The 11,286-nt window shown below is 40.7% G+C and overlaps 1 protein-coding gene across 1 annotated transcript; it reads right to left on the bottom strand.

The window, feature by feature from the left end:
- Positions 1 to 241: 241 nt before the first annotated feature.
- On the bottom strand, positions 242 to 6,064 carry arr3a (arrestin 3a, retinal (X-arrestin)). The gene is made up of 18 exons (XM_049592173.1): positions 6,024 to 6,064; positions 4,416 to 4,447; positions 3,788 to 3,818; positions 3,619 to 3,679; positions 3,493 to 3,537; positions 3,203 to 3,393; positions 3,007 to 3,066; positions 2,819 to 2,895; positions 2,560 to 2,695; positions 2,347 to 2,431; positions 2,186 to 2,258; positions 1,958 to 2,095; positions 1,479 to 1,562; positions 1,365 to 1,388; positions 1,211 to 1,260; positions 1,054 to 1,073; positions 937 to 967; positions 242 to 713 (listed from the first exon to the last, which is right to left on the bottom strand). Exons 2-16 carry the CDS (start codon positions 4,421 to 4,423, stop codon positions 1,069 to 1,071), a joined length of 1,068 nt encoding a protein of 355 aa, XP_049448130.1. The 5' UTR covers positions 4,424 to 4,447; positions 6,024 to 6,064; the 3' UTR covers positions 242 to 713; positions 937 to 967; positions 1,054 to 1,068.
- Between the last annotated feature and the right edge of the window lie 5,222 nt (positions 6,065 to 11,286).

Genomic DNA, 11,286 nt, shown 5'->3' with positions numbered 1-11,286 from the left:
TCTCACTAGCCTATCCTCCTATGCTTCATATTTTGTGTCCCCATAGCATCTTAAGTGTAACAAATAATACCAGATTGCACCATAAGTAAAAAAGTAAGTAAAAATGTGATGTTGCATTTTGTGGGACAAGTGAATGAGAGCAGACGTCCTGCCAAAAGACAGCAGCAGAGACAGAAACATAAACAAAACCCCCACAACAAGAATTCTGTTTTTACAATAATTTTTATTGCATTATGGGTTCTTTTACATGATGTCAAAAACACACTGTTATCTGATATATTTCACAGAAGGAGAAAAGTGCCACTCATAATAACAGATGAGCGTATCACTAATCCAAAGCACAGTGGCTTGAGTGACTCCCCCCTCTCACACTCTGATGTGAGGTGAAAGGGATTTTTATTTTGTACTGGTATGTATGTCTGATTCTACGCACGTCTTTGGTCTCTAAATGTTGGATACTACTTCTGAGTCAGAATACTCCCTCTATACAGCTAAACCACATCAATTAAACAAAACAAGGACAACAAAATCTGTGAGGGGACCATCGCATCTGGTATATCCTTGGTGTATTCTCAAGGTAATTCTCCTCTGTTGCTTGGTGAATGTTATTTGGATTCATTACACCGTCACATCCTTCTTCTTCTTTGGTTTGTGTCATTTCCCCTCATTGTCTTTCTGTGGGTTTCTCCTCAACCTCCAGGGTAACATCCTCTCTGGGAAGAAGTAAACACAGAGAGAAGTTTATAATGCACGGTGTGAGGACATCTCCCATTAGAATACTATATGGATGATGCATTCATTGTAGCCTACTGTAAAGGGGGAAATTACTTTTTTGAATAGTATAAGATAATCCCCAACATTTTAATACCTTATAGGTTATGATGAAATGTTTATCATTTGAATACTAATCTGAACCATAGTGTGTATGAACCTCACCTTGACTATGGGGGAGTTTTCTTTCAAGACACTGCAAGAGAACAACATTAAAAATAGATAAATATGAATGTGATTTCTGGGTAGATAGCTCCAAAACAAAAGTGATTTTATACTTACGCTGATGTGCAGTCTTTACTCTGCTCAGATTGATGTGTGCGGTAGATGTGAGAGGAAGAAAGTAAGAGCATGAGAGGGCGAAATCATTAGAAAAGTCACGAGCAAGATAGTGTTGAGGCAAATCTGGCAGTTTAGTGTGTGAGTGATTAAAAAATACCTTCAGGTTTGGGGTGCATGAGCAACAATGGCAGCTCCACTGTGACGTCACTGTAGAGAAAACACACCAACCAGTCAGAACAATACAGGTGATGTGTTGTCACGATTAACTGGCTGCGTGGGCTGTGATATGATTATAAATAAACTTTACTCACCTGGCAGTGAGGCCGCCCAGCAGGCTACAGAAAGACAAGACAGAGTTTGAGTTAATTTTAATCTTTAAAAAACAACAATGATACATTTTCTGTACACAAAAAAAGGATGCTTACCCTCCTCCGGCCACCATGAGGTTAATTTTAACCTTGTAGGAAACCAAGATTCCCATCACTTCTTTTTCTAATCCTGGTCGCAGCCTGCAGAGAGGAGGTATTTGGATTTGAGAGATTGGGAGGTTTAATTCAGTTAAGTGTCGTTTTTTAAAACTGTTATAAGATATTATGGACATGCAGCGATGCAAATGAGCTGCATGAATTCCACACAAATCATACTTAAAGAGGAACACCACCTATATTAAGAACTGATGAGCTACTCTCTCTCAAAGCCAGAAGCCAGAGAAGTGAGTCTCAAACTTGTGATGTCATAGTGTATAAAGATTTGAGTTTTAGCACTCTACTTTTTGGATTTGGTAGAGAGTTGTTCATGTTTACTAGTCTTTTTGGACTGTCTGAGACCATGGGAATGACATGTTTTCATTTTGAAAATGTTCGTAGTTCCCCTTTGATTCTGTCTGCTGTGGTTGTGCACTCACACAGTGGTGGAGGCCAAGTTAGTGTCCTCATCCTTGAGTCGTCCATCCAGTGCGAGCCCTCTCTTCTCCTTGTTTTCAGACAGCAGCGGGGTGATGCTCAGAGTGTTCTCGTAGGTGCCGTTGGGCTCTACTGTCTCTCTGTGAAGGATAAAGCACAAACCCATACGTCAACATACCAAGCTGCACACTTGATGCTTGACATTTGCCGTCAGTTTTCAGTCCACTTACGAAAACTCTTGGGTGAGAACAGTCTTAGTGTATTTGTCTGCCGAGTAGAGGACGATGTCCGTGGTTTGGTCCACTGTGAGAAGAAGGAAATGGATGATTATGTTGTGCTCTTAGTAACAGTCATATTAAATCTATATGAAAGTGTTTTCAGAGGTACCCACCAGTGATTTTGAATTTCTTGACGGTTTTGTTGCTCTCGTTGTTGATTTTGATTTTGATTGGGATTGATTCGCCATGGAAGTAGAGCTGTGGTCAAAACCAGGAAACAACCAGTTAAAGGTGGAAGACGGTGGCATTCAAACTCAGTCTAGGAACATCAACACTTAGACTAGCTGATACTTGACACTTAAATCAGTTTAGTTTTGCTACTGTACATCTTTCTCCATTGAAGCTTCTACGTGAACAGGCTTGTCGGACATCATGAAGCTTTTGCAGAGGTCAGCCTTGGGTCCGGCGCCCACCTGAGAGGGGGCGTACTGGATTTTACGAATGATAAGGCGAGCTGTGTCCCTGTGGGGCGGAGTGGGACAGAGGAGGGACAGAAAGATGGAGTAGAGGAAGTGTTACTTAGTCAGAATAGTGCAACAGCTGAAAGGTGAGATGTGATGGTGAACAAAATGAAAGCATGCTCACTTCTTTTCAATCTTCTCATCAGGGTTGCACTTTTCCTTGGCAAGGTAAGTTTTGACCTCGAAGTCGACACCACAGGCCTGTGAAACAAAAATAAAACCATTACAATGACCAGTGGCGACATTAGACACACTTGCCTCAAGGGTGTAAGATACGGGGAGGTGAGTGGTGCAGATTAACACGAGTTTTACCTTCCCCTTGTCATCTGGTCCAGGCTGCAGAGACACTGAGCATGGCAGGTCAATGGGAATCTAAAAATAAAAAGAAGAATGTTTTTTTAGTCCCCAAATGATTATGAATTAAAAAAACAATGTCAAGTTGTCGACGGAATTTGAGGATGGCAAATTGTTTCATTGTATTTTGTACACTCTAAACATGTTGTTGTACTTCGAAAGTGAAAGGGTGTGAGTTGTCTCCAGCCTTCTTCAGCAGGGTGTCGTGCATGGGGGTCAGAGTGGGCTTGTGGCACTCAGGGTAGATCTGGACATGTTGGATCCAGATGTCCTTCCTGAAGCACAGACCCATCACATCCAGGTCATCGCTGCCGTAGCGGAAGGCACATGCCAGCTGCACAAACACTGTCAACACATAATAGTCGATTCAGTATTTCGTTACGAATTCTTAATGACTCGACTTGGGAGGGTTTTGAAGGAAAGTGGATCTTTTTTAGATGTTACCTTTCCTGTCTCCGAAGTCTGCTGGGTCCAGCTTGACAACACCCTCTGAAAAGGTGACAGAAAATATTATATTACGCAGCTGCACACACACGCAGACACACACTCACTGAAGGCGACGAAACGTACCAACTTTGTCCACTTCCTTCACGTGGTCCACATAGTCTCTCTTCCCCAGGTAGAGGGTCAGCTGTAAGGCAGAATAAAGTGAAAACAGTTGAGTGTTTCAGAGCTTATTGACAGTAAGTTTGTTTCCAAGTGTGTTTTAACTCAAGACAAATCAGCAAGTGTAGCTCACCCCTCCGTTTCCACTGGTCTTCTTGAAAACCCTGTGGAAAAAAGAGGAGAAACACCACTTTAAGACTATTTATGTCTGATTTAAAAACCCAGACAGAGCTACTGTCTGGACTGGACAGATACAATAATGATTAGTTTTAGACTCTGAAGGTGATGTATGTTCCTTTGCAGGCAGCAGAAGGACTAGTAATCCTTTTCCTTTTTATCCAGTTAGGAACAGCTAAGTGTGGAGCAGCTTTACCTCATCGTGCCCGGATTGAGAGGTTGGCCCAGGTAAGGGAGCTACAAATGGTTTGGCACGGATCCAGATTGGCTGATTACCTGCGGTACCATCTCAGACCGCATTTGAACCGACGCATCAACCGACTAAGCCTTTGTAAACCTTAAATAAATACTTTAAAACTACTCATTACTTTTAGGAGTTGGCTGACCCCGGGTCAAAGCCTGCAACTCTGAGTACAGTTTTAAAAGTGATTGCAGGTTTTGAAGTCAGTGTTTCACCTTTTTTGAACAAAAGAAATGAGTCTCTCCGACTATCTGACTAACTTTAAAGTAAGCTGGTGAGATTGAAGTAAGAGAACTTCCTTTGGGGGACAAAAAGGAAATAGCAAAAGGAAAACAACTCTTACTTTGCCATCTCTGGAAGATCTTTCGAGGTGTTCTGTTGGGAAAAAAATGAGACAAAAGTGACTTCAGGTTATCAAAAGGTCACAGTATCAGTCAGATGTTGTGATTAAGACACTGATCCTTCACCAACTGTCAGCCGGAGCAATGTTTTGTTTTCAGGGTACAGAAGGTTAATCCCTCGCGATAAGATTACACCATCAGTGTAAGGGCTCCTGGCTTATCCTTTATTCTGTATCTGCTAACTGACCCCCTGTCCCACACACACACAGGCCTCATGCCGAACTCCAGGGCCAGATTTACACGACACTCACGATTATGTCACAATGTGTTCCCCTCGAATGTAACAGCAGTGCCAAAGCTGATGCCTGTTTGGATTATTCCAGGACAGTTAAATGGATAAAACCCATTCAGTAACTTGCTGCAGTATTCCTGGACTTAATGAGACACTAACCTAACTTTAGCCCTCTATAGCTCTGTAACAAGGATTATTACAGAGACTTTATGAGACCTGTAAGCATCTGATTAATTGTGGCTATTTAGAGATTTCAAACTTAACTGGAGAGCCGTAAGTGGGGTTTGATGAGTCTTTAATTTACTGTCAGGCATTTTCCGACTGTCTGGTCTCGTCCTGGCGTTCTACTAAATCATTAAAATTGGTAAATTGGTACATTAAATAAAAGCTTAATTGTTCAGTTCTCATTACATACAGCTGTCCTGCCCCATCTTGAAGCCTGATGTGACTTGTGTGGTCCTAAAGGAACCATATAACTGTGTGGATACAGGAAGAAAGGCTACATGTGCATAGAGAGGTACGCAACAGATGCATTCCTCAATTCTGATTGGCTAGCAGCTGTGAAATATCCAGAAAATCCGCACCTGTGATCGTTCAGCAGCTAATCTAAATACTAATGAAGTAAATTATGGCTCATTCCTGTCTTTTGATCATTTTATATTATACAATTATTGATGGATTAATGGATAAATGCTCTGTTCTTATTATTGCTCAGTCTAGCACAATCATTGCTGGATGTCCCATCTCCTCCAAAACGAACCGATGAACTGTTTCTTGTATCCGTGCATGGTGAAATGATTTCACCAGTATCTGCCTGTGCTTGTAGCTCAGCATCAGAGTTGCAATTCTCTACTAATTAACAAGATGAATTTTGGGAGATTAGTACATTTACCTGCAAACCCGCAGTCATTTAGGCTGATTTAATCTACAGCAGCCATACTTTGACCACCTATAGCCGCCTGATACATTGACACTAGCATTAAACAAGCATGTACATCTATTTCACATATGGCTGTCTGTTGTAGAAATGTTTGCAACCCCTATTTATATGCTGTAAAATGGCCTGCGAAAGACTACATAGTGCAATTTCTGCCTAACTTCAAGGTGTAATATTACTCACTGAAGCACAACTATATATAATATAATCATTCAAGTATGAGCCCATGTAGTTTTTCCTCATCAGTGTTTCCTAATCACAAAGTAAAATCATGCCCCAAATGGGCCACAGGCAACAGCTGTATTTGATCATTAGTATCACCACTATGTTCAGGCATCCACCTTTCCATCCATTCATCCATCCATGAACATGAAGTCTTACCTCTTCTCAGTTGTCTGGGAGCTTGGTAGAGTGTGTCAGGGAGAGTGGAGAGTGCGGTCTGCATCGGTCGAGCTGCCTTTTTATACGCGCAGCCTCCCTCCGAGCATCACTGGGCTTAACTTGTCCATTATTACTGCTGTTGCCTGCTCCATAATCCAGTTAAGCAATCAGTGGGTAGCTTTTTTGGACTACAAAGGGTTTAATAATACCAGCTAGCTAAATCACAGGGACAAACATACAACAACACAGCCGCCACATGGCTGTTGTAGTAGTCGGCTGATAATCCCATTTGTTCCTCCACAAACAAAGCAGTCTTTAAATTAGAGTAAATCAGGGTCTTAAAGTTTAACTGCTTTTTCATATCAGGGTTAACTTCTCCGAGAGGAAGTGTTATGTGTTATGATATGAGGTCTGCTGCTGGATATGTTGATTGACTTGTGTTTAATAATAGCCTTTAGAGCTGCTATTATTAGTGCGATCTATCTGTGAGCTGCACCTGTTTCAAACAATGGGCCGTGTTGTGTCATCGAGAGCAAGCATCTCAAGAATCTTCTCTTATTGCTAATTATATTTGTTCAGTGTTGCTCATGTAGGCACCATCAGATGCTGTTTGCTCTCAGCAGCTGAGGTCCTGGAGGGTCCTCGCCGCCCATATCCTCTTACACCTTTTTTCCATTGTCACTCTTGGCCACACTGAGTAAAGCTATGCTGCACTGGAGATGGACCTTCTAAGAAATAGGTCCAAAAGCTGGGTTACCTTTCCATCAGTGTAGTGGTGACGTCTCGCTGACCACACAGCTCATGCAGAGGTAGCCGTGGCCTCTCTCCACAGGGACTGCCCATTGGTCCAAAGGACCATTATTCCAAAACCCCAATAGTTTGAATTATGTCCTATTGGGCCGAAAGCTCATAGTCCAAGAGGCCATTATCCTGAAAACAAAAGCCCACTTCTCCAGGAGCCCTTTGCTCCGAAAATACACACTCTGGAGCCTGAACTCAGTGACTGTCGGTCTCACTACTTTCTACGTTCCATTATCACATTGCTCAAGTTAACAAATAATGTATGAATCATAACACAAATCATATGACTTTATATGAGTCCTTAAGAACTTAAGACTTTTCATTTTAGTTAATATTTTACTTTAATAGCTCCTCTGTGAACTAAGTTAAATAAACAAAAGAGGGTTTTGTTTTACAGGTAATGAGCCATTGGACGATGACCTTTTGGTCCAGTTGGATTTTTTTTCAGTGGGGTTTGTAAGAATGATTTCTTCAGCTGTTTATTCTGGCTCAAATAAATACGGCTAAATGTCTGAGTCAGGGAAAATGCTGTAAATGACATATATCTTCTGCACTTATATTTGTTGCTGTTGGAAGCAGAGCCAGTGTGCAAAACACGAGAAGAATAAAAGAAGTTCTGTTTTTGAGTGGCATCTTGAGCACAACCCCTTGGCTATTGGAGAAGAAATAAATGCAACCTGTAGTTTTTCCTTCCTCCAACTACACCAATGTCACGTCAAATGACGGCACTGGATGCAGAGAGAACAACTGATTTTGCAGCTGGGAATGCAGCTTACTCAATTAATATAGTTCGCACTGAGGCATTCACTGTCGACCACATTTACCCTTGACATTGATCGGACACCCACATAATAGAGATGGCATATTTTCAATTTAAAAACTAGCTTTAAGCTTTAATTTCTCCCACCAACCAATGAGCTTCACAGTTAATGAAAGTGCATACTTGTGCGTAACATAAAACAGCAAGTAAAAATACAATTTTTAAAAACAGAAACAGATAACCAACAATAAAAGCAATATAAAAAGAAACAGAATGAAAGACAAAACCCCCAAAAGTTATTAAAAATGAAGCTTATAAAAACACCAGTTTATATAAGGTGTTTTTTTTTAAAGTTCAAAAGTAAAAATAAACTTCATATTCAATTCATATAATAAAATAAAAAGTAAACAATTAAATATACAAATAAAGGGTGTGCAATATTTTTAGCTCTTGTGGAGCAGTATGGAGATTCTCAGTATCCCAGTCTGTCTGATCTCAACAGATTAAGGGCTCGTAGTCCCATTACGGTGTGGATGATGGGAGCGTCGGCAGCAGCGTCAGAGTAAGCTGTCTTATTCAACAGTGTCTCAGGAACGTGCCGGAGATTATCCACAATCACCTGAAAGATTCCCATTTGACCTTTGAAACTCCACGAATTCCAGTGTAACAACAGCATGCTGAAAGTTCAAACTTTAATCCCAGTCAAGACATCAGAGTTTGCTGTTTTCCAGCTGGCACATTGGCACAGTCCTATAAATGGTTTCTTGTGAAGTGCTGAGACAAACACAGGCAGAATATGTTATTTAACTTTGAAGATGCTGCACGTAAGGGCCAGTTTAAGGGGGTTGTTGACAATATGATGGCTCACATATTTTTCCAACACTGATTTGAGGGTAATGTCCGCTGACTGAATTCTTGTTTTTTCAAGGATACTTTAATAGAATGTATGTATATATATATTTATAATTAAAATATGAGTGAGGGGAATAACATGACAAAAGGTCTTAGCTGGAATCCAGGCCACCAGGATGCCCCACAAGGCAAGGGTCACTGTCTTGTGACCATGGCTTCACTGAGCTGTAACTTCACTCAGATCCAAATAGAGAGGCTGTGCAGGTGAAGTCTTATGTGAAAGCTTTATCAGCTCATTCATTGCTCAGGTTGTTTTAATTTGATTTGTGTAATGGGAAAATAAAGCTTCAAGTGGAAGAAGTTATTCACTGAAGCTTTTCCACAGACGTATAAACTTTCTTGCCTTCGCGACATGGCTCTTAACCGTACCTATTTGTGATCTGGCCAAGTTAAAATAAAACATGTGTAGAAGGCTCAGGTTTTATTAGAACGGCTCACGTTGCCTCCATACTAATCACTGTTTCGTCTGCAGTGTTTCCTGGAAACAGCGTGGCTACTTTGGCCCGCAGCCGTTTGATCATCAACCCAAACACAATGTGACAGTGTGATTCCCTCGGAGGAGGATCTCCCTGATGAACACATGACTAACAATCACAAACAAATAAAAAGAGAGAAAGGAAGAAAAAGACTGCAAATATTTTGGAATTTAACATCACTGATATGGTCGATGTTGAGCATTATCTGAAAATTCTGGTGTGTATGTACATAATAAATCAGAAATATGTGTCACAAATATACAGAATAAAAACAAAATAGTGGCAAAAGGCTATGCACAAAAAAACCCACCACTTTATCAGTCTGATTTGCCTGAAACTGCATGATATTACGGTAGAAATGTGACAAACAGGTAGGCTGAAGACAGATAATAACAGAGAGAAAACTGTCATTTATCTAAAAACCTAATTGCAGGTTGTAAACGACAGAAACACAGAGACAGTGAGACTCTCTGCCTACCTGATATATTTAATCCACTTAATTCTTAAGCTTGTACTAAGATAGCCCACGCAAAAATATTGTGGTTCACAAAGAACAAAGGCCACCAGATTAAAATGCAGAATAATAACATAAATGTTTTCTTTTGTCTCTCGTTCTTTCACACATCTCTTCACCACTGCCCTCTTTAACCACACCCTGATAAAACCCTGTAACTCTTATTCCAGGATTGATATACCAAGACAGGTTCTTACCATTTGATTCCAGCGTACAGAGCTTAAAAGCAATTTTTGCAGCGTTTGAGTTGCACCAAATATGTCACATTTTTATTTATATAAATCAATTTTAATCCAAACAAAGCACTGGTAATACAAAATGAAGCCCTCTCTTTTGAAAACATTACCACTTGATGAAAATAGAACAGACAGGTAGAAATATATATAGCGTGAGACCAATGCCATGTTAGCACCTGGTCATGAAAGCCCAAGTTGGCACAGTCCCCATGTCCTAAGAGGTTTTATTTAGCAGCAGCTGAGTGAAAGAGCAGGTAGGAGGAGGCTCAGGCTTCTTTATAAGGCCAAACACACTAATAGTGGTGTGTCTTGTGAGGAGCGTCAGCCAAAGGGCACAACAAGCACAATCAATTATTTATAGGTTGGAGATGAAATGATGAACACCAATAATATGATGAGGGACATTACATGAAGCTAGCTGAGTATAGTATGAGGTAATGTACTAGTGAAATGAGCTCATAACAAGACTCTGTGTCTACAGCCATGTCACCAGCTCTGTGAGGCTGTACTGAGGCACAGCAGTGCTTTGAGCTAAATGCAAACATTATGCTAACATGCTAATAGGAAGGTTTAATTTCTTACAATGTTCACTATCTTAGCGTAGCATATTGCCATGCTAATATTTGCTAATCAGCTCTAAACAACAATACAACCAAGGCTCATTGGAATGTCATTAGTTTAGCAGGTATTTGGTCATAAACCACATGCCGGTGCCAAAGGAAAAGTCAGGTGATCACCAAAGTCAGTAGGATTCAACCTCTGGGGACCATTCATGCTGTACAAATTTCATTTGAAACCACCCACCCAGTTAATAAAATCTAAGGATGATATAAGTTTGACTCTACATTGGATTGTTGCTAATGTAGTCATGTTGATTGAACATTAGGGTTTGAAATAAGGTTTCAGGGGCTTTAATCAAGTTACCTCAAAATAGTATATACCCAGACAACCTGGTTCCATCCATTCATTTTCCATAATCGCTTATCCTGTTAGGGGTCACAGAGAGGCTGGAGCCTATCCCAGCTGACATTAGGCGAGAGGTGGGGTACACCCTGGACAGGTCGCCAGACTATCACAGGGCTGACACGCTCACATTCACACCTACGGGCAATCTAGAGTCACCAATTAACCTGCATGTCTTTGGACTGTGGGAGGAAGCACCTGGAGAAAACCTACATCTGCTGTGCCTGTATTTGATGGAAAGGTGAAGGTGACAGGTTAATGTACAGAGAGAGGGGGCTGTGTAGCGGCTTGTCACTGGAGGCCCAACTGCAAATCCTTGCTATGAGGCCCCCTAACATTCAGTGTTGGAAGAGGTACTGAGATCTTTTGTTTAAGTAAAAGCAGCTTTAGTCTACTACGTTGTAAAATACTCAGTTATATGTAAAGATCCTGCATTTAAATGTACTCAAATAAAAGTACAAAAGTATTATCACCAAAATGAGCTCGTAACTTTGATGGTCTAACTGTTTAACATGGAGATAATTCATTAGCCCACTTTACAAAGTCCACTACTGGGGAGCTTATTCCATAATAATATATAATAAATTATAAGTTAATTTAT

This window comes from Epinephelus fuscoguttatus, linkage group LG12 (genome assembly GCF_011397635.1).
Source record: "Epinephelus fuscoguttatus linkage group LG12, E.fuscoguttatus.final_Chr_v1".
In the NCBI taxonomy this organism is placed as follows: domain Eukaryota; kingdom Metazoa; phylum Chordata; class Actinopteri; order Perciformes; family Serranidae; genus Epinephelus; species Epinephelus fuscoguttatus.
The sequence above is the reverse complement of the archived record's forward strand: the minus strand, read 5'-3'. Positions and strand labels throughout refer to the sequence as shown.